The sequence below is a fragment of the Megascapheus bottae genome, chromosome 24, assembly GCF_031878675.1.
Source record: "Megascapheus bottae isolate mThoBot1 chromosome 24, mThoBot2.hap1, whole genome shotgun sequence".
Taxonomy (NCBI): Eukaryota; Metazoa; Chordata; class Mammalia; order Rodentia; family Geomyidae; genus Megascapheus; species Megascapheus bottae.
The window spans coordinates 27,344,403-27,369,050 of NC_143532.1; the positions used below are offsets into that span (position 1 = coordinate 27,344,403).

The following is a 24,648-nucleotide window of genomic DNA, read 5'->3' on the forward strand; positions in this document are numbered from 1 at the left end:
ATTTTTTTGTTCTTTTTGTTTGTTTTTGGGTTTTTTTTCTTTTTTTTCTTCCACCCCCTTTTTCATTTGCATTTATAGCTGTTCTTTTCTCTTTACCATCCTACCTACACTTTTTTTTCTCTTTTCTCTCTGGTATCCCTCTGTCACTGTGGTCGTTCATGGAAACATAGTGACAGCTCTGGGTACAGTCTGAATACAAACGGTATCTATATTGATACAGTCACCTGCTTTTTAATCTCCTGGTCTCAACCCTAGTATTTCTTAAGTAAGAGCTCACAATAGTGAGGAATCTTCCCCCACCTTTTTCTTTTTCTTTTCTTTTTTTTTGATTTTTTTTTGTTGTTGTTCTTTTTTCTTTTTTGTTTTTGTTTTTTGTTTCTCTATTTTTCATTCTGTATGGGTTTTTTTTTGTTTTTTAGAAGGGTTACAGTTATATTCGCCAGATAGAGGTGCATTATTTCTCACACATTGATATCCTTTCTCATGGTTTTGTCCCCACTTCCCTCATCACTTCTTGTTCTACATTTTCAAAAATCACTCTAGTCAATGTTAATTTATTCCATGGACATAATGCCAACTAGAAAAATTCTGAACAGCTCTTTCTTAATACTTTTTCTTATTAACTTAAGGAGATAAAATTGAACAAAATCTTGATCATGTGAGATTCATATAACACAATGTTCTCAAGTACAGAATGAAGTTCAGGGAAGATTATTTGACTCTCTGAGGAGCTTAAGATTTTATATCAAAAGAGAGGCAAATTTAAATGGTTTATTTTCTAGGGATGAAAATGAGTCATTTTTGAAGGGGTATCATTGTCCAAAAAGTAATGCACCCACTACCTGATGAATGTAAGTGTAAAGCTTCCATACATTACCCCAACAATAAAATAAAATATAAAATGAGTCTAGACAGAGCATGAGGTCATCAGACCTGGAGCTACAGCCATATCAGGTCATTGAAGGGTCAGGAGTTAAGAAACTTGCAAAGAAAGTATCAGTAACTTTGATATTTGGTTAGACAGTGGAAAGGGCAAATAATAAACAAATTGACTCAGAATGGCTTAAAGAATAAAGATAGATGAGAGAAAACTTGATTGAGGAAAGCAAGCTGGCTTAAATATTAGGATATTTTAACTACATTGATCATGATTATAAGACAACAATGGTGGGACATTCAACAAATCTAAATTGAAGAATAAAGTGAAAGCAGATTGGAGAGTCAAGAACTAGGTGAGCTCTCCAAAGGTGTTAAATGAAGGATTTACATAGGATGGAAGAAGTGCTAAAAGGTGGGCAGAAGCTATTGACAGATAATGAAATGTGATGTAATAGGATGAACAAGAAAAGGTCTTTGGATTTGTAACCAAGCAGGGCATTAATGTCATCAAGATTATCATTTTAAAACTCAGAGCAATCTTTGGGCTATAGAATTTACCCAGTAAGTAGCTGTTTTCTTCTAGCCACTAGGTGTGGTGCTGTGCCCTGGCCTCATGTTTAAAAGATCTATAAGTTATATCTCTCTTAGTTATATAGTCATTTAGATATATCTAAATAAGTGGGCTCAAAAGATCAGATTCAAAAATTTCATATAAAAGGCTCTTTATGAAATTATGCACAACAGAAAGTCAAGGTACAGAAATAAGGTAGATTCTTTGTGTCAAAAGAAAATAAATTTTATATATATGGTATAGTGGGTATCAACAAGAAGCTACAAAACTGATAGAAGCCTTTTCCCCACTTAATTTTATATTATCTTTAAGAAGTTATACAAACCAAGTAGCTCACCCCTGTAATCCTAGCTACTCAGGAGGCTGCGATCTGAGGATTATAGTTCAGAGCTAGCCCGGGCACTAAAAGTCTGTGAGACTCTTATTCCAATTAACCACCAGAAAACCAGAAGTGATGCTGTGGATCAAGTGGTAGAGTGCTAGCCTTGAGCTGAAGAGCTCAGGGACAGCACCCAGTCCCAGAGTTCAAGCTCCACCAGCTACCAAAAAAAAAAAAAAAAAAAAAGTTGTGTAAGAGTTGCCATTTAACAGCAGTTTATGAATACAATATATCTTAGATCAAAGCCATTCATTTCATCATTGTCACCCCCTTCCTTCTCCTACCCATCCCTTCCCCAGTCTTCTTATTACTGTAGAATATACATTGAATTCTTCATAGCATTTCCCCTCTTTTGTCCACCCCTTTCACCTTGATCCTTTTGAATACTCACTTTCTGAAAGTTGACTTTGCCTCTCTAAGAAATTACACTATTTGAGGTCTCCTTTGAATCTACTGTATTTCAGTTAATACATTTGTAACCACTAGCATACCACCTAACATACTTACATATAAGTTTATAAGGGCCTAGCATATTTACATATGTTTATAGCTTCTCTGGCCCTCACTTCTATAATTTAATGTATTTTTTTATTGTAATTAGTAAAAGGGTTACATGATATTTGCCAGATAGAAGGTGCATTAGTTCACATACATTGATGCCCTTTCACATGTCTTGGTACCCATTTCCCTGCCCCCCCACACCCCCTACCCATCTTGGTTTTCCCCCCTTCCCTATCAAATTTCAAATATCCAAATACAAATAAATTCAATATATCAGATAACAAAGTGAGATACTATACCAATATGAGATAACCAAGGGACAGCAAAGGAGATGAGAGACAACATAGTACATTAAGGACAACAATCATTCATTATATGGCTTTTGTTTCAATATCCTGGAGGTCCTTTCAGTTAGCTTCACATTATATGGCCTTATGTATCAAGATTTTGCTCTATTGCAGATCTCTGCTAGTAGAGCCCAAGGTTTCTACTGATTATGACGAATGAGGGAAACCATTGAGCCTAAGTTCCTTTGAGTCTGGCTTACTTCACTTAATATGATTTTTTCTAAGTCTTTCCATTTCCTAACAAATGGGGCGATGTCATTCTTTCTGACAGCAGCATAGAATTCCATTGTGTACAAATACCACAACTTGTTGATCCACTCATCAACTGAGGGACATCTAGGTTGGTTCCATATCTTTGCTATGGTGAATAGTGCTGCAATGAACATTGTTGTGCTAGTGGATTTAGTATGTCCTTGTTTCTGGATGGTTGGGTAAATGCCAAGTAGTGGAATTGCTGGGTCATAGGGGAGCTCTATGTTTAGTCTTTTGAGGTACTGCCACACTGCTTTCCATAGTGGTTGAACGAGTTTGCACTCCCACCAACAGTGTGGTAGTGATCCCTCCTGGCCACATCCCCTCCAGCAGCTGTTGTTATTAGTTTTCTTGATCCTGGCCATTCTAACTGGAGTGAGGTGGAATCTTAGAGTTGTTTTGATTTGCATTTCTTTTATGACCAGAGATGTTGAGCATTTCTTCATGTGTCTACAGGCCATTTTTGTTTCTTCTTCAGAGAAAAGTCTTTGGCCCATTTTTTAATGGGATGGTTGTTACTTTGGAGGTTAGTTTTGGAGTGATTCAATTTTTTGAGTTGTTGATATATTTTAGATATGAGGCCTTTGTCCGTTGTTTGGTTGGTGAAGATCTTCTCCCACTCTGTAGGCTTCCTGATTAGTTTACTAGCTATGTCCTTTGCCATACAAAAGCTCTGCAGTATAATGCAGTCCCACTTATCCAGCCTTTCTCTGATTTGTTGTGATTCTTGGTCCTTATTAAGAAAGTTTCGACCTGTGCCAAGGAGGCCTAGTGTATCTCCTATTCCTTCCTGTAGAGTTTTCAGTGTGTTAGCTTTTACCTCCAGGTCTTTGATCCATTTGGAGTTAATTCTAGTTCAAGGTGACAAAGAAGGATCCAACTTTAGTTTTCTGCAGGTGCTTAACCAGTTTTAATGTATTTTTTAAATCTCCTTGGATCTCACTTAATTTTTCCCAGGTGTTTCCATTTCTTTACAAATAGTACAGTGTCATTCTTTGTAATGGTTGAGTAAAATTCCACTGTGTTATCAGATTTTCTTAATCTATTCATTCATTGAAGGGCATCTGGGCTGATTCCACACCTTGGCTATGATGAATAGTGCTTCAGTAAACATGATTGTACTGATGGCTTTATTGTGTCTTGGTTTATAGTCTTTTTGGTAAATACCCAAGTGTGGAATTGCTGGATCATGGGGTAATTCTGTTTGGTTTTGAGAAACCTACATAGAACTTTCTATAATGATTGATTTATATTCCCACTAACAATGTTCTCTATTATATTTCAAAGTATTTATGTTTGTGGCATATATAGAAAGTATATTCACTAGGTGTACATATGTGCATATATGTAAACATGTAATATATGAAATACAAACAAACTAAATGTATAAGTATTAGATTCTAGAAATCTGAAGCATATGTTTTTTCCTCTTTGAATAAGTTGTATGTTATAAACACAGTTGAGTCCATTCTCTCTGTATGTGCGCACACACATGTGCACCCATGCATGCCTGAGCATCCAGGCCTGAGCACTGTCCCTGAGCTTTTGTGTTCAAGGTTAGTGCTGTACCACTTGAAACACAATTCCACTTACAGCTGTTTGGTAGTTTCTAAGAGGTAATGGTATTACAGGCTTCCCTTTCCTGGGTTGACTGTGAATCATTGTCTCAGTTTCCTGAGTATTATGGCATGAGCCACTTGGCACCCAGTTTTGCAGTTAGTTTTTCTTCCATTTAGTTTTTTCTTGTTTTTATAATGAAGCATTTGTACTGTGTGCGAAATATTGATTTATCCAATGAAATAATTTTAAGTGCCCCTTTGTTTCTTTTTCCATATATTTTTATTGTAATTAATAGAAGGGCTACATTATATTCACCAGATAGAAGGTGCATTACTTCATATACATTGATACCCTTTCTCATGTCTTGGTCCCTATTTCCCTCTCCCCACCCCATCCCTCATCTTCTTTCCCCCCTATCCGATTTCAAATAACCAAATGTGCATATATACAATATATCAAATAATCAAGTGAGATACTGTAACAATATGAGATAACCAAGGGACAGCAAAAGAGATGAGAGGTAACATAGTACATTAAGGACAACAATCATTCATTATATGGCTTTTGTTTCTATATCATGGAGGTCCTTTCATTTAGTGTCATCCTATCTTTTTTTTTTTTTTTGCCAGTCTTGGGGCTTGAACTCAGAGCCTGAGCACAGTCCTTGGACTTTCTCAAGGCTACCACTTTCTCAAAGCTCTACCACTTGACCCACATACCACTTCTGGCTTTTTCTATGTACGTAGTACTGAAGAATCGAACCTGGGTCTTCGTGCATGCTAGGCAAGCACTCTACCACTAGTCCAAACTCCCAGCCCCAAGTGCCTATTTCTTAACTAATTGTGTTTATATGTTTAGCATGTAGCTATGAACAGAGCACACAAAAACCATGTTCTTATGAAGTTTAAATTCTCTTGAGAGAGAAAAGAGTAACACAATTAAATTACTAGAGGAAGATTTTAAAGAACTGAAAGAAACTAGTTTTGGTAAGAACTATTTTTGGGTAGCTTGTTTGAGTTCATATTTGACCCAGTATTTGCATTTATTTCTTTGAAAGAGTACTGCCCAATATTAGACTATTCTTAAAAATATCTAATACCTTTACATGGAATATGGAAATGTATACACATAAAATATTTCAATTTTGTAAAAAAATATTGTAATAGTGTAGTCTTTCTTTGATGGGATAAGGGGTGAAGTGTTTTCTGTTGGTTTTGTTTTGTTTTAGTTGATCTTTGGGGCTTGAACTTTGGGCCTAGCTGCTGTTCCTCATGTCTTCAGCTCAAGGATATCACTCTATTCCCTCTATAGCACCATTTCTGGTTTTCTGGTGGTTAATTGGAGATAAGAGTCTTGCAGACTTTCATGCTGGTTCAGGCTTTGAACCGTGATCCTCTGATCTCAGCCTCTTGAGAAGATAGGATTATAGCTGTGAGCCTCTGGCACTGGCTTAGGAAAAGTATATAAACTACTTTCTTTTACTTTGCTCATGTGAAATAAAATTGGCACTATAAAGACATAAAGATAGGTGGCTCACGCCTGTAATCCTAGCTATTGAGGAGGCTGAGATCTGAGGATCAATATTCAAAGCCAGCCTGGGCACAAAAGGACCTGAAACTCTTATCTCCAATTAACTTCTACAAAATAGGAAGTAGAGCTTGGCTTAAGAGTAGGGCAGTAGCTTTGAACTGAAGAGCTCAGGCACAGCACCCAGGCCAAGTTCAAGCCCCACAAAAAAAAAAAAAAAAAAAGATATGAAAGTAGTTCACAGAAACAGTGAGGCAAAGGTTGAACTAATTCAGCAATGATATTCACTAGACACGATGTTAGAAATGAACTAGACAACTTGAAGGAGGGAGGGTAAAAAGCCAGGAGAATGAGGGACAGGGTTACATTGTTCAAAAAGAAATGTGCTCATCACCTGACTTACGTGATTATAATCCCTCCTCTGTACATCACCATTAGAATAAGTATTAAAAATTAAAAATAAAGATAGAAAAATACTAAGAAGCTGTGTAAATACCAAAATTACATAGTATCTGTATACCCATGTTAATGTTAAAGAACAGATACTGTAAGTAATGTACATTATTCACTGATCAGAATTCCAGAATTAGAAAAATGAAAATATGAAGACTTAAGAATTACAAACTTTAGGGTTGGAATCTGTAGCTCTTTTGCATAGCACTTGCCTCGCAAGTACAATATCCTTTGTTCAATCCCCAATACCAATAAAGAAAAAGACAAAAAGACAAAAAAATTATAAAAAATACAATTGAAAAAGGGATTATAAATAAATTTATTGATTTATGGAAAATGACACATCCCTTTCACCATTCCAATGTCTTTTCTTTCCATGCAAAAATGATTATGCCCTGAATCTTTACTTGGTGAGTCATGAATACCAAATACGATTTTCATAAATACTTTCAATGCTTTTTGATTGGAGATGGCAATAAAATTACAAAATTGCCACTTCCTAGTGTTTCCTTTGTACATATTCATACTTTAAAACATTGTTGAACGTATTGGTTTCTTTTGAGGTACATAAACACTGGGAAAGCTAGAACCACATATCCCAGAAGACTTTATGGTTACATAGGTTTGTGTATAGTATATTCTTATATTAGTAGATAACAGTGGATTTTAAGCTGTACCTCTGGCATAATTAGATTGAAACTTATACACACTTAATTTCATAATAATACATGATATACATACATAATTGGCCCTAGGACTCTTTAAAATTCTATATGATAATGTTATATTTTACATTGTTGCACATTACTATTTTGAAATTTAATGGATGTTATCTCTACTACTTCCTAATTGACTCAAAATTTAATTGGAACATTTGTCACTCTTAAGTCTACACTAGTGAGTAGAATGGATCTGTGATAAAATAGAACCATAAAACTGTCTCGTGAACTTCACTGTGCACATATTTTTTATTACCACAGTACTATGAACATGATTATTGAGGACACCTTACTTATTCTTTGACTCAACAAATTTATATATCTATATATGGCATTCTTTCCTGGCATATTCCATATGAAGAGGAATTCTCTGTTTTCTGTAAGAGTAGTATAGAAATCTGAAAATATTTTATGAACACCCTCATTCCATCCTTCTTCTAAATATTCTACTCTTTTCAAACAGCTCTGTTATCCACTGCTGTTTCTACTTCCCCATCTACAACTACCTTTTTTACTATGTAAACATCTTTTCATTGGGAAGCAAATCACCAATGTGCTTCTTGGACCTACGTAGCTCCACACAGCTCTTCTGTGTGGAACATTTACCCACTTGAGGCCTGAATGATGGATTGGATCAATAGGTGCTTCACAGGAGTGTAGAGAGGATGGATGGATGGATGGATGGATGGATAGACGGATGGACGGATGATCATACTATTCACTGTGTTTCTTTTGTCCAGACCAACCATTCCCTTAGTGGCTCTCACAGAGTTATTCCATTTTCCTGTTCTAATTTACAATGCAAGGCAAGTCCTATCTATTCCATTTTACATAAAGACAAATGGGCATTACCTGTATTTAGCTTGCTTATTCCTGTCATCATATATGTAACATAGAAAGGATTTAAAAGTTCAGTGATTACAAATGTTTGTTTACTTTTATGTATTACTTAACAATACCAACCCCCCAAAACAATTTTATTGTAAGAATAGTTATTTTGCTTAGGTTATCATGATGGTACATATGCCTGTAGTCCCAGCTATTGGAAGGAGAGATGGGAGGATCATTTGATGTAAAGAGTTCCAAAGTAACATGGGTAACAAACGATGACCACATTCCTCTATCACCTACACTTTCTGGAAAGAAAAAAGAAAAAATATTACACTTTTTGCAAATAATCATTTCAAACATCTCTGAATAGTATTATTTATCCTCATAATATCATAGAGTGGTAGCGGTTTACAGAAGGTAAGAAACTTGGCACAAGGAAACAGAACTGGAAAAGTTCTGAGCTGGTGAATTATCTTTGACTCTGTCTCAGTAAACATTAAGATTGTGCATTAAAACATTTATTACTTCCTAAAATGAATGACCTTTCTCAGGTGATAACCAACAATAGCCTATCTTCTAAGTGTGCACATGCTCATGCACATACACACACACACACACACACACACACACACACACACACATGAGCACACATGCATGCATGTGTTTGTGTTTAGCCACATAATACTTTTGTTCCTTGAATTTTCTGATAGCTTTTCCCATTATTTTTCAAATTATTCCATCATGTTATTGCAAAATGTATAATGCTTTGTATTGAAGTAAGGAGGCTGGGTCTAAGCAATATGCCTTGAAGCAGTATGCCTTGTCATTACAACCATCATGGTGCCTTGCTGGGTGGCAGGTGCTTTCTACACAGCTCTGAAAATCTCTAGAGGTAATAGAGGGCATTCTTTGGATTGCAAATGTCTCCTCATCTGGTTTGCTATGCTTATATTTAACACTTTTACTAGAATTAAGTTTTCTCCTTTGGTTTTCTTTGCTTATGTATAACACTTAAATTCCTCACACGTGATGTGATTTTGGTCCGTATATGCTTTGTGCTAGCTACATTCTCAGCTGTTGGTCTTTGAGTCAAAAATCAATAAGCAGTCCACCAGCTCTCCAATAGAATCCCAATTCAGCCTCTTAAGAGGTTGTGTCTCTGTTTCTTTTGAGTTCTTTTACAACAGTATCCATAATTCTAGAATATATAGTGCATATAGATGAAAAAATCAGAAGCAAGCTTTAGTAATTCTGATGCAGAATTCACTAAAATACTGATTTATCTTGGAGTCAGACCAAACTTTTCAGAATATTTATTTTACTGTTAAGTTTCTAAGTGCACATAGAAGAGTGTTTCCTAGAAATAAGCTCCCTGTTTTCCATTTGAATTTCAATTCCTCCCCAGTTCAGTTATTTATTGTTACATAGCCACTTCTCAGTATTTTTTTTTCAGTCACTTTTAGAATCTGACTCACTTCTAAAGCAGGGTTCAGCATGTGGGGGTAGGATAGCTGTTTCTTCACACATGTACTGTCTTAAACAGTAATGAACATACAAAAGTCCTTTATGTCCATGCCCAGCTCACAGTTCCTGAATCAAAAATTTCTTAATACACAGTGTATCAAATTTATTTTCCTAATTTTCTCCTTTGATCTGGGAGTATGCATTTGAAGGATCCATTTATTTCCACCCCATATATTAAAACATCTCACTTTTCACAGTTTTTAGAATCTTTGAAAAATAAGCTTCTAGTATTAAAACAATAGCACAATTTGATGATAAATAAAAATAACAGGATAGGAATTATTAGATCAATCAACTATAGTGGGTTGTGAGTGCTAAGCTGCCATGTGCTTTAGATTCACACAGACCCAAATTCATATTCTGAGTTAGTCCTGAAAGTCCCTAAATAATGATTTCTTCATTTATAACATGGGGATATTAAAGTGATATTTGTGGTAAATCTAAAAGAAAACCAGCTATGAACCCATGCCTCATGCCTATAATCTTAGCTACTCAAGAGGCTGAGGTCTCAGAGTCACCATTGGAAGCCAGCACAATTAAGTCCATGGGACTCTTCAGCTAACTGCTGGAAGTAGAGCTGTGGCTCAAGTGACCAAGATTGATCAAAAAAGCTGTTACAGCACCTCAGTCCCTAAATTCCTGCCCAACACCTACACACACACACACACATTAAAAATAGATCTAGAAGTATTCATTTCTAAAAGAAGGAAGAATGGAGAGAGGAAAGAGAAAACAAGTTGCATATATGTTTATTTGAAATAGAGAAGGGAAAAACAGATGATTGGGAGGGGCTGGGGGACGAGGGGACAAAAACATTAGAAGGGGTATCAGTGTGGGAGAAGTAATGCACCCACTACCTGATGAATGACACTAACTCCTCTATAGATTACCCTGACAATAAAATAATTTTTTAAAAAAAGAAAGGAAATGAATATGGGTGGAGGTCTAAGAAACTAGAAGGATGAAGGATAAACGGAGATCTCCAGGGAAAAATGAGTATGTACAACAGAAGTGAAAATTGTTAAAAATGGAAAAACAAAAACTAGGGGAAAAATGAAACAACTTCAACAATACTACCTCAATTGCTACTATAAAAATAAATAGCACACAATTATTACTTTGTCTTTCCATTTCCTTTATTTTTTTTCTCTCTGAATTTGTGAATTTTTGAGAAGTTAAGATTGTTGGCATAAAGGAGCTGATCCCTGACCTATTTTCCCTGCAGGGTTGAGTTTCCAACAACTTATATAAGTTGTATCTTTTACCTATGCATGGTGTCTCTTAAATAGTCTCATGGATATTTAATTTAGTAAGCTATAATATATAATGAAGTCACGCAAATGTGTCATGATTTCTTGAATTTTAAAATCTCAATTCAGAACATTGTATTTTCAAGGTTTATTTATTCAGTAAATTTCTGATAAGCATTGCCTTATTTTTCTTCTAGAGAATTAGGGAGAGACAAGCACTTAAAGCAAGAAGGAAGTCTCATGTCCATCCTTACAGTTTTGAGAAATATTGAATTATGCAAATTTATCAACAGTGATGAATCCAGATAGATTTTGATATAAATGCCAGCCAGCTCTACTTTTTACTAACTTCAAGAACTTATGAAAGCTACTTAGCCTTTTCATATTATGAATAATACAGCATTAAAATACTTAACTAACTGAAAATTTTTAGAACAAACTTGGAAAGCCTGGCACCAATAGTCTTAATATTGTTCAGTGACTTAAATCTGAGTGATTGATTACCTAGTTCTCACCATCCATGAACAGAGTTTATGAGTGAATGAATATGTGACTATATATATTTAAGGCATATTTACTTATACCTAACTGATCAACTCAGAACAAGGTATGAAGTCATGTTTGAAGACTAGTCTGTCTTTTTAATTTATGTTGCGTACTCCTGTGTGTGCATGTATGCATGCATGCGTGTGTGTGTGTGTGTGTGTGTGTGTGTGTGTGTGTGTGTGTGTGTGTGTACATGCAGGCGTGTCTGTGGGGGCTTTAACTCAGAGCCTGGGCAATGTCTCTGAGCTTTTGTGCTCAAGGCATAGTGTTCTACCATTTGAGCCACAGCTCCACTTCCAGATTTTTTGCTAATTCTTTGGAGATAAGTCTTACTGACTTTCCTGCCTGAACTGACTTCAAATTAGGATCTTCAGAGCTCAGTCTCCTGATGACAAGCATGGACCACTGGCCCCTGGCTAATTCATGTCCTTTTAATCCAGAGAAAACATCTAGATGCACAGTACAGATGAAACTGTGCATCTAGATGTTTTCTTTGGTGATTAATTCAGTGCTTACAAACACTTAAATATGTTCATAAATATGATAATAAATGATGTTTCAATAATTTCATAGATTAATAACCTGTTACATTGCTCTTATACCGCTTAATAACCCCCAGATGTAATGTAGAAGACAATTGGAAAGTCTGATGTCAGTAATTTTAATGTTGTGCAGTGACTTACACATGAGTAACTGAATAAGTGCCCAGTTCACGTATTCTTAATAGAACTTGCATGGTTGAATGAATATTTGACTAAAGTCTTCACTCTCTATCCTTATGTGAGCCTCAAAAAAATGGCTTAAGCTTCCTGGGGTTCAGTTTTCTGTAAAAGGAAGGAGGAAATTTCTATGACCTATAGAATTGCTTTATAGTTCTCACATTGTATAATTTGAAGTCAGTGGGAAATTCATCTAATGAAGGGTATATGCTATATCCTATTGACTCGTTATTTAAAAATGAGGAAGCTGATGATATATTTCAGTACCAGACCACTTCCTGTCACGTGCAAGGCCATAGTACCAATCCAGGCATTACAAAAGGAGGAGGAAAGAGTAGAGGAGGAGGGGTAGAATAGAGGAATCATAACTGGGAGAATGTGTATATAAAATTATCAGTTTTAGAAAGTATCTTTATACTTCTTATTGATTCGAATATTTTATTTTTATTTCATATGAATTGCAGGAATGCAATTAAAAATAATTCTTTGGGCATCTTGATCATGATGTTTAGCATCTTCATAAGATTGGGTTTCCCATTTGTCCTATGGAAAGGGCAAGTGTTTTAATCTTGATATTCTCTCTCTCTCTCTCTCTCTCTCTCTCTCTCTCTCTCTCTCTCTCTCTCTCTCTCTCTCTCTCTCTCTCTCTTCTCACATGCACACACACACACACTTTTTTTCTTTTTTTAATATTTTTATTGTAATTAATAAAAGGGTTACATGATATTTGTCAGATAGAAGGTGCATTAATTCACATACATTGATACCCTTTCACATGTCTTGGTCCCCATTACCCTACCCCCTACCCCCCTCTTGGTTTTCCCCCCTTCCCTCTCCAATTTCAAGTAACCAAATACAAATGCATCCAATATATCAGATAACAAAGTGAGATGTTGTGACAATATGAGATAACCAAGGAACAGCAAAAGAGATGAGAGATAACATAGCACTGGGGCTTGAAACCAGGGCTTTGTGCTCTGACTCAGCTTGTATTGCTAAAAGTTGGTGTTCTACCACTTGAGCCACACCTCCAGTACTTTTTTTTCAGGGAAATTGTTGTTTTAGTATAAAAGGTATTGGCCGGGAGTTTGGCCTAGTGGTAGAGTGCTTGCCTAGCATGCACCAAGACCCGGGTTCAATTCCTTGGTACCACATACTTAGAAAAAGCCAGAAGTGGTGCTGAGGCTCAAGTGGTAGAGCCCTAGCCTTGAGAAAATCCAGGGACAGTGCTCAGGCCCTGAGCCCAAACCCAGGACTGGCAAAAAAAAAAAAGGTATTATCACAAAGGACACGGAGAAGAGATTCATGGAGTGAGTGTTATGAGAAGGGTGCCAAGTTCCATGGTTTTTCTGCACCTGACTTAGTAGTTTGAACCTGGTAACAGGTTAATTTCTGAGACAGGTCACCTTCCTTTTGGGGGATACTGCCACAGCGCCTAAGTCCAGTACTGATTTAATCTTGAATCTCTTGTATGACTAAGATATTTTTGTATATATGTCATTATTATCAGCTGTTCCATCACTCCCAACACTTCTGACAAAAAAGTACACAACCAACCAGTAAAAAAAGAATTTAACCGAACTAAATGGTGGTGTCTGCTTAAGTTTAAAGCCCTACTGCTACCAAAAACAAAAGCAAATAAAAAGGAAATAGTTGTTGGCAAACTGTTAAGAGGATTATCCTAAAACTCTTTATACTGTTTTTTTTTCTGATATGCCTATATTTGGAAGATTAACCCTTAAGATCCTTCTCTAACGAGTATATTCTAAACCAAAATGATGTAATTCAAAAGTATAGAACACTCAAAGGCTGCATTGCAAAGGAACTTTGCTGACACCTAAGAATTGATCTCTGACTTTTACTCATTCTGATGTCCTAGACAATGTATTTACCCTCTTCTAAATGAAGGTGATAGTGTCAGCTAATAGTGCAATAGAAATTATGAAGACTGATGGAGATAACATAAGTATAAAATGGTGTCGGCACTGAATGAACTGAGTAGTACTATCCCCATCATCATTTAATCTGTGTACAGTTTACTGATAAAGAACTGATGCTAAGAAATAGTGAATAACTTGCTCAAGATCAGAATACTATGAAGTAATTGCTGAGATTTGAACTCAGTTCCTTCTGGTACAACTTACCCCATATGGTAAAACTAGACCATGACCTTGATGGAAATAGATTGATAACAGAATAGAATATATGTAATAAAATAACATATATGGAATCTGTACTTTTCATTTCATTGATGGAAAAACTGAATTGTACAAACACCATAGTATCCAAGCCTAAAAGCAAAGCCTTTCCTTCCTACTACCTCCAGCAGTTACACATTTTTTATTTGAAATAGCCTTAATCATACATGTATTGAATATCACCATTTGACCAAATATTAAGTACTATATTGTTGGCAATTAGTTAAAGCTTTCTTGTTCAGATTTCATTCTCAGCCATAATTTTAATTACACTTTCATTTTATGCTTTCTTATCCTTATCATACAAGAGTGAGCCATTTTGTTGTGCACGACTCTACTGGTAAAAAAAAGAATAGCAGCCCTTTTTTTTTGCTACCTTGCAGGAGTGGGTTTGCTGAGTAAAACAAAGAATAGTACATTGTTTCAGTTTCTTGTTTATTTTTAGAATTCAGATTAACGGTTTTGAAGTGGCAGTTTATCATAATAGATTATTTTAATAATATGACTAGAAACTATTGAAATAAAAATCTGCCTTAAATGAGCTGGTATTACAATGACCACTGTACAAAAAATAAATCTGTTTTTATGCTGAGAGCATTCAGAAATAAATAGAAAAGTCAATACTCATTAAATATCTTTCTGTGTGTGGGAAATACAAATGTTTAAACAACCTAATAAGTTACACAAAGTATTCTAATTAGAAAATTATTCTTAAAACACTTTTTGCTCTTAGTTGACAAATTTATGCAGGAAACTTGACATGTATGATTTCCTTCTATTTTGCTCACTATTTATTTACTATTAAAGCATTTCATTATATAGACTTCAGTTTTCAAGCATATAGTAAAAAATTATTTAAACAATAGAAATATTCCTTTATTTTTATTAGTCATGAATTTTAATGAAACATTATGCTGGTACTATATATTTAAGTATTCAGTGTTCATTTGGTAATGAAAGTCAAAAGAATTAGATTTCATGACATAATTCATTGTATAAAATAATAACCATAACTTTTAGATTTAATAATAAGGTTCTCCACAGTAAACTAGTGAAACCTGCTCTCCTCCCTTTCTTTCCAGTTATCTAAAACTGAAATGGTGAAGTTTTTGCCAGGTGGAATATTTAGAAGATTTTTCTACCATCACGTACTTTGAGACAATGTGCTTTTATATGTATTCTCAAAATAATGATATCAAAAATAGGTCAGAAGATGAAAGTAGGATAGAGTAGTTCTCAACTTTCCTTTTTTTTTTAATTGTATTTTATTGTTGGGATAATGTAGAGAGGGGTTACAGTTATATTTGTCAGGTAATGAGTGTATTACTTCTCGAACCTTGATACCCCTTCTCATGTTTTTGTCCCCTTTTCTCTCCCACCATTCAACTTTACTTTTATATAATTATGAGAACAAGCATTATCAAGTTATAGTTATTGAAGAATTATTATGGTCAACAAAATTGGGAAATATCAACAGTTAAGTGGCAGGCATTATTAAACCCTGACACACATTTAAGATTTAATGAAAAGCGAAAGTGGTTTATCAGTTGAATCAGAATAATACAAAAAAGAATGGTTTACCTCAAACATTGATGGAGGGAGAGGAAAAAATCATCTTCAAACTCCTATTTTCTGATCAGTCTAAAAACAATATTAAGTAAGACAGAAAGACCATAGTTAATGTATTATGCACTTGAAAATTAGTAACTGAATAGTTTTCAAGTGTTCTCTATACAAAATAAGCATGTGAGGTAATGTATATGGCAGCTTGATTTCACTACTGCAACATAAACATATTACAGAACATCTTGTATTCCATGAGAATGTACATTTTGTAAGAAAAAGTAAATACTGGTTCATTTTTAAGCATGCTAAGTCAAATCTGACTTTCTACATCCTTAATCCTGCCTTATACTTTTTAGTAGTAATGGGTTAGTTAGGTTTTTTTGTTTGTCTGTTTGTTTTGACAGTCCTAGGGCTTGAACTCAGGGCCTGGGCACTGTCCTTGAGCTTTCTCAAGGCTAGCGCTCTACCTCTTGAGCCACTGCACCACTTCCAGCTTTTTTCTGTATATGTGATACCAAGGAATTGAATTCATAGCTTTGTGCAGGCTAGGCAAGCACTCTACCACTAGGCCATACTCCTGGCCCTCTTTTTCAGTCTTTATCCCATTTATTATTGGGTTATTGTTTCTTTCAGGGTTGATTTTGTAGGGATTTAATTTTTTTGAGCTGTAAGTATATATTAGATATAAAGCACTTGTCTGATGTATAGCTGTCAAAAATCTCCCAATTCAATGGGTTCTTTATCTTCTTAGCTATGTCCTTTTTCATGCAGAAGCTTTAAAGTTTGATGCAATCCCATTTATCCAGTCTTTGTTTGATTTGCTGTGATTCTGAGCTGTGATTCTGAATCTTAGAACATTTCAACCTGTGCCTAAGAGCCCTAGTGATTCTCTGATTGCTTCCTATAAATTTTCTGGATATCTGGCTTTACATTGAGGTCTGTGATCCATTTAGAATTGATTCTGATGAAGGGTTATATATAAGGATCAATCTTCAGTTTTTCTGCATGTGGATTACCAATTTTGCCAGCACCATTTGTTAAAGAGGATGTCTTTCTTCCAACCTGTGTTTGTGGCTTGCTTCTCAAATATTAGGTGCCTTTAGATCTGCGGTTTCATTTCTGGTTCTTCTATTTTCTTCCATTGAACCTCAAGCCTATTCTTGTACCAGTACCAAGCTGTTTTTACTACTATGGCTTTGTAATAGAGTTTGAAGTTTTGTATTGATATTCCTCCAACACTGTCCTTCCTGGTAAGGATTGTTTTTGCTAATCAGTCTTTTATTATTCCATATAAATTTTTAGACTGCATTGAAGAATACTGTTGGGTTTGGTGAGATTTGCATTGACTTTGTAAATAACCTTGGACAGTATTTTGGAGAATCTTCCATGAACTGTTGAGAAGAATGTATATTTAATGCTACTGGATGAAATACACTGGAGATGTCTGTTAAATCTAGTGGGTCAATGCAATAATTTCAGTCTGAGGTTTCTCTGTTTAGTCTTTGCTGAGATGATCCATCCATAGGGGACAATGATGTGTTGAATCAATGTGTGCTTTTAGGTTAAGTAGTATTTGTTTGATAAAGTTCGGTTCTCCAACATTTGATAAATAGATATTTAGAATTGTTAGATCCTTCTTTATTACAGATTCTTTTATTACTATATAATATCCTTCTTTATCTCTGCTAACTAATTTTATTTTGCTACTCTGAGCTGTTTATGGGGACCCATTTGCTTAAAAGATTTTAGTCCAGCCTTCAGTTTCAGAATATGTTTGTTTTTGTCACCAATGTGTCTTTTGTAGACAACAAATGGGTAGGTCCTCCTTTTTTATCTATTATTTGGAGTGTTAACTGCATTGATATTCAGTTAGGACTGAAAAGCATTTGTAACTCCTGCCATGTTATCCACCTGCATAGGGGCTGTGTCTCATCCATTTTTCCTGTGTTTATCTGGTTCTCTGGTAAGGAGCATTTTATCTGCCAATATCATGTTCATGTTGATTTTCTTTGTGTAGGATGCATATAAATATCTCGTGTTGGTTTGGTGGAGATAAATGGTCTCAATTTTTTGTGGGGGAGGGGGTTGGGGAATGTTTTTATTTGTCCTTCAATTCTGAAGAAAGGAGAGTTTTCCTGAGTAGAGTATTCCTGTTTGGTAATTGTTTACATTTAAGGTTTAGCATATAATATTGCAGGTACTCCTTGCTTTCATGGTCTCAGTTTTTATTCTGACTGGTTTACCTTTATAGATACTTTTTCTGCTGTGTCAGCTTTTAGGACTCTTTCCTTGGTCTCTTGTTGATCCTGTGTGGATTGCAGTGTGGCAGTGGCATGTTCTTTTCTGGTCTGGTCTGTTTGGTGTTGAAAGGATTCTTGTATCATAATAGAGACAACTTCTTGAATTTTCTGGCAGTTCTCTGCTACAATTGTGTTAAATATTTACCCTATACTTTGAGTCACATGCTCTTCTCCTTCTTCAATGCTTTCAGTCTCAAATTAGGTCAGAATTTAACCCTGCAGTTCTCACATACCATTTTCTAATTTCTTGGATTTGTTTGGATAATTATCTCCTCTTTCTCTATTATATCTCTTCTGTCTTCGATTCCTGAGATTATCTTTTAAGTCCTCTATTATGTTGTCAGTACTTTCTACATTGATTTTTTATTTCCTACCTTCTAATTGATCATTCTTATTGTTTCTATGTCATTATTGAAGTTTCTTCCAGTTCTTGTATTCCTTACCCTGGTTTGTATATCTGTGTCTTTTACCTCATATCTTTTGGCTGGACTGCTATTCTTTCATTGTATCCTCTTTCTCTTGGATTTCATTTAACTTTCTGTCTGTAGACTCCATGAGTTCTAGTAATCTTTGGTTACTCTCATCACATTCATGAATTGCCTTGTGTTGGCTTTCTATCTTCTCTTTAATCATATTTACCAGTAGTGTTTTTCAAGTATCTTGAGAACTGTCTTCTAGGTCCATTCTATTATCAGGTTATTATCTTTTGAAATTGAACTTCTGTGATTTGCCATTTTTATTGTGTGTCTGTGGTTTTACCCATTTGGAAGCATTTTAGGTTATAATTTGGGGTGACTGTATTCTTCCTAATAGCTTGTTCTCTGCATTTTCGGCTGTTTAGCCAGTTAATTGATATTCTGTTGGGATTGGCTTATCTTGCGTCTGCAAGTGGCCATTTCAGATGTTTGTTTCCATTTTGCCTTTTTATTGATAAGAATTTATTGATGCTTCTTTAAAATAGAGCACTTATGTCTGTTCATTAAAAGTTGTTGGGCCCAGTGCCAATGGCTTATGCCTGTAATCCCTAGCTACTCAGGAAGCTAAGATCAGAGGATCCTGCTCAGAAGTCAGCCTAAGCAGGAAAGTCCGAAAAAGTAAAAACCAAAAAAGACAGAAGTAGAATTGTGGCTCAACTGGTAGTTTGTTAGCTTTGATCAAAAAAAGCTTAGGGACAGTACCCAGCCTCTCTTCCTCCCACCCCCAAATCTTGTAATAGGTGACAGGCAAATTTTTTATTTGTTTGTTTCTAGAAGCATCACATCAAGTTAGAATACAGTAAATAAAGCCATGTTTTCACTACATGCTGATTTTTTGGAGAATATAGATTTGTAAACAACAGATAGGATAAAGAAAAAGGTATTTATTTTTTGAAGTGTAGTATGGACTCAATGTATGATGTATATTTTCTGCTTAGGTGATTTAGGCCATACTTCTTGTGTTTTAGGAAGTCTTCCAAATATTTGCTCTTTTATTTGATACTTGTGCTATTTGAGGAATAGAAGCATAGGTCATAGCTTCTCCAATTAGTTTTATGTAATCACACATAGATCGTAACCTGAAATGAAAAGGCCCTGTGGTATTTATGATCACAAAGTGTATTTAAAAGTGAAAAACTGGGGTCGGGAGTTTGGCCTAGTGGTAGAGAGCTTGCCTAGCATGCACAAAGACCTGGGTTCAATTCCTCGGTACCACATACTTAGAAAAAGCCAGAAGTGGTGCTGAGGCTCAAGTGGTAGAGTTCTAGCCTTGAGAAAAATCCAGGACAGTCCTCAGGCCCTGAGCTTAAGCCCAGGACTGGCCAAAAAAAATGAAAAATAAAGAAACCATAAGATTTCTTGTAGCAAAATCCCAAGAAAACAGACCTTGGACAATAGCATCATATAATGCCCATTTCACCAAAATAAGTAATTTAGAAATGTAATTGCATCATAGCTGTGGAACTAAACAAGGGACTTCTAAAGCTGATGAATTTATTGCCTTTTATGAGATGACTTTTATAGAATAGATGCTATTCTAATCACATAATGTGCAATGGAAGAGCACATTGAGGGGCCCAGAAAACGTATTTCAGTAGAAGAAATTTATTCTACAAAAGAATTGGGAATGTCATAATCATTGTAAGAAATCTTAATGTATAATCTACCATATACATTATTTGCAAGTACACTTTATTCATAGTAATATAAAATTTAAAGGGTTCATGTTTTTGTTCACTCAAGTTAACAAGGTAATGTAGGAAGCAGAGCCTTTCGCCTTTAAATTCAATGTCTAGCTGGAGATATATTTAAGCTGCAATAAGAATATCAAAAAAAGGAGGATATTTTCTTTGTAAAGTCACTGAAGTATATAAAATGTCTTGGCAGATAACAATACTACTTCTATTCTATTCTATGTCATCCGCATCTTGAAAAATGAGTCTTCTTTGGTTTTTAAAATGGCAAAAGTATCTCGACTTCAAAAGAAACAGGTTTAATGTCGTTAGTTGGTTTCTCACATGCAAACAACCAAAATGAATACATAATTAAAATGTGAACACTCTCGTGAAATGATTGGGTGATGGACAGGCAACTTCTTTATACAACTACTTGCAGAAAAATAAAATCTCTTTTAAAAGTTCCTTAAAATATGCATGAAGATTTATCTAACATGTAAAATAGGCAGTCAAATGTATTGCTATTGATACTCTTCTTTTTATTCTCCTATATCAGTAGTGATAATGATGGACCAAAAGCCACCATTTTTATTTTTGTTGATTAGTATCCCTTGTACAGGATTTTGTTTAAGTCCATTTGTGTATACAGTGCATTTTGATTAGTCATCTTCTCCATCATTCTCCCTTTCTACCCCTTCTCCGTTCCCAGTCCATTCTCAGAAAGCTTCATTGTACTATTTTCACTCATGGATATAAAGTATTTTGATTATATCCGCTTTCCTTCACCACCACCCTACTCCCTGTCACTCACTGCCAAGACAGGATATGTTTTACTTCCTAATTGCATTTTTGTTAAAGTACAGGTCAACTGTTCAGAGTGCCTTTGCATGGTTCCTAACATATGCATATACCTTAATCAGGTTGATCATGCATATATATAGACAGCTATGATCCTGTCTATGTTTATATTTTATCTTTTCAGTTCAGTATTCAAATATGATAGAAAGTATGACCTTTGTCCTTCTTAATCTTGCTTATTACTTCACTTACTATGATTGTTCCCAGATCCATCCATTTCCCTGAAATGAAATAATTTCATTCTTCTTTAATAGTTAAAAGAATACTCCTTTGTGTGTGTGTGTGTGTGTGTGTGTGTGTGTCTGTGTGTCTGTGTGTCTGTGTGTCTGTGTGTCTGTGTGTGTGCCCCACATATTCTTGAGCAGTTCATCAGTTGTAAGGCATGTGGACTATTTCCAGTGTTCAATTATTGTGAATGGCATTGTTGCATGGTGGTTCTGTTTTAGTACTATACTATATCTTATATTCCTATCAACAGTGTACAATGATTCCTTTCCCCCGCATTCTCAACAACATTTGTTGTGTGTTTGTGTTCTTTTTTTTTAATTTTTTATTGTATTAAATAAAAGGGTTACATGATATTTGCCAGATAGAAGGTGCATTAATTCACATGCGTTTGTGTTCTTAATGATGGCCATTCTGAGTGCAGTGAGATTCAGTGTTTTTTTTTTCCTTTATGGCCATAAATATTGAGCATTTTTTTCATGTATTTACTGTCCATTTGTAGTTCTTTCAGTTCATTTGAGACCTTGTATTCAACCCTCAATGACACATACATATTGATGTTTTTCATGAGGGAGCCTGAAATAATATCCTCCTCCAACATTGGATATAGAATGGCAGAAATGTTTGCGATTTAAAGCAAGACAATGGTTTCTTTTCTTTCTTTCTTTCTTTCTTTTTTTTATTTTTTGATGGGGGAGGTCTAGGGGAGCAGGTCTGGGCACTGTACCTGAGCTCTTCAGCTCAAGGCTACTGCCCTACCTTTGAAGCCACAGCGCCACTTCTGGTTTTCTGATGGTTAATTGGAGATAATAGTCTTATGCCTGGGCTGGATTTGAACTGCAGTCCTCAGATCTCAGCCCCCAAATAGCTAGGAATAGAGGCATGAGCCACTGCACGCGGCATGGTTTCTTTCTTAATTGAGTCACATTCATTATAAAACTATGTATGAGGCCAGGGATTGGTGGCTCATGCTTGTAATCCTTGCTACTCAGGAGGTTGAGATCTTAGCATCAGGATTCAGACAGCCTGGAAAGAAAAGTCCATAAGTCTCTTATCTCCAATTAACAACCCAAAAACCAAAAGTAGAGCCGTGGTTCTAAGTGGTAGATACTAGCCTTGAGCACAAAAAGTTCATGGACAGTACTCAGGCCCTGAGTTCAAGCCACAGACTAACAAAAGAAATTAAATCATAAAAAGCTATATGTAAAATATTTCCATTTTATCCAGATTGATTATCTTTAAGCAAATAGGAATTTAATCTACTATATACCAACACTTGTTTTATGATTGTCAATGAACTCCTTGGGTTTCTTTTGGCAGATGGAGATGGACACATGGACCACTTACTGCCAGGCTGTGAAGATAAAAACTGCCAAAAAAGCATCATATATTTAATGAGATCTAAAACTAAACAGGTATGTGTGCTTTTTAAATAAAAACGTGTTATATGTTTCAAAAAGATCCCCAGAGGTTGAAAAAGATATCTGATGAATTAGAAGAGAGAAAATCCAAAATTAAGTTGATTTTTTCTTATTTAATAAAATTCATGTAAATTTATTTTTTACTCATTTATGGAGGAGAATATACGTAGTTATTTCTGGTAGGAGGAAAATCATTCTGGATCCTGTAATTAAATGAGTTCTGAATATTTTATATGGCCAAAATGTGGTAAAACACAATAATAAAGAGGTATGAAAAATAATATCATAACTACTTTCAGAGCTAGTTTTTCTCTTATTTGTAGTATCTACATGTATTTTACTTCCTCATAGAAGCCTTTTAAGCAAATGGTTTGTGGGGGAACAATTCAGAATCTCAATCACAATGGAGAAATAACATGGGAATGATAGGTCATGATAGAAATAGTGTAATTAATCAGCTGTACTTTCAGGGGATAATAAATAATAGATTAAATTGCTAATTTTTATAGCCCTTAAGGATGGGAAACACCACATTTTATACTCAAACAGTAAAGAAGACAAATGTTAATACAATCCAAATTCTAAAAGCATTTAACTATTATACACACAAGTTTTATTAACTTGAGCTATTTTTAATAGTCTGACATTAGTTTCTACATTTGGTAAGTAGCAGAATATATTAAGAATATTTTCAAGCTCTGTGGTCATTTCTCCTCCAGGAGGAAAAATGTCACAGTTTTGAGTGACTATTATAGAAGTCATATTAAGTAAAAAAAACCTTACTTTAATATAGTTAACAGAAATGCTTTACCACTAATTATATGTGCTCATTAATAGACATTGATAAAAATATACATGACAACTTCTATAAGACTCTAGGCATTTACACATAGCCAAACTAAGGGGAGAAATCATAGGCATAATCCCTCTTGAACATTTGAAATGAATTCCAGGAAATAGAAATGAAGAATTAGCTAAAGTTTTTATTTCTAACTATTTCGATATCAGAATGTACTTGTTGTGTCTGATAAGTGCCCATCACTTGACATTGGAGCTTGTCCGGCCTAGTGTTTGGAAACTCACAGGAGCTGCTTGGCTTGGGGCTAGTGACCAGTCAGCAGAGCAGGAGAAAAAAGGAAACTCATCATGCTCTTTCTTCCAACATTCATTCCATTAAAGGAGATCTGTATTAACAATATTGAGTTTGCTCAAGTTCTTTCAAATCTTCATCTGAGGATATATTTCCGCTTGACACAAATTAAGTTGGGGGATTCATCTAAAAGAGTATTAAGATCAGATCATTCCTACTAAGGTGTTATGCTTTTATGAAAATCTTTCTGTTCTGTGTGCCAGTTATAGCAAAGATGACTAATGGTACATTCTATTTTTCACAAAGTATCACTCACCCATTCATCAAAGTAACTTGTAATACTCTTCTAAATGGTTTGAAATTATTTGTCTTGAGAACTTTTAATGAATCATTTCTTTCACAACTGCTGGATGTTTTTCTAAAATAAATATGCCATATCTCTGTTTTCTCACAACCCATAGTGGGTTCCAGTCCTACAAGATTTCAACAATAAGGGAACACTCTGGGGCTTTGTGCCATTTGTACAAGAAGAACAGCCAACTGAAATACCAATTCCTATTACACTTCATATTGGAGACTACAACATGGATGGCTACCCAGATGCCCTTGCCATTCTAAAGAATACATCTGGAAGGTATGGAAATCAAATCAAGTGAGAAATTCTTTTGAAATATCTTCATTGTGGTTATTTGTAATTGACTAATACCTAATATGGTCTGATCCCTTAAGTGAGAAACATAACTCATTAGAGTTCAGATCCTATCTAGTTGTTTCACACCT

At 35.1% G+C, this 24,648-nt stretch overlaps 1 protein-coding gene across 1 annotated transcript in view; it reads left to right on the plus strand.

Moving 5' to 3' along the window:
- Positions 1 to 24,648, plus strand: part of Itfg1 (integrin alpha FG-GAP repeat containing 1) — a 162,729-nt gene that overhangs the window by 68,549 nt on the left and 69,532 nt on the right. Inside the window, exons 9-10 of the mRNA XM_090357681.1 lie at positions 22,678 to 22,772; positions 24,330 to 24,502. Coding sequence (XP_090213807.1) covers positions 22,678 to 22,772; positions 24,330 to 24,502 — 268 coding nt within the window. The remainder of the gene's footprint in view (positions 1 to 22,677; positions 22,773 to 24,329; positions 24,503 to 24,648) is intronic.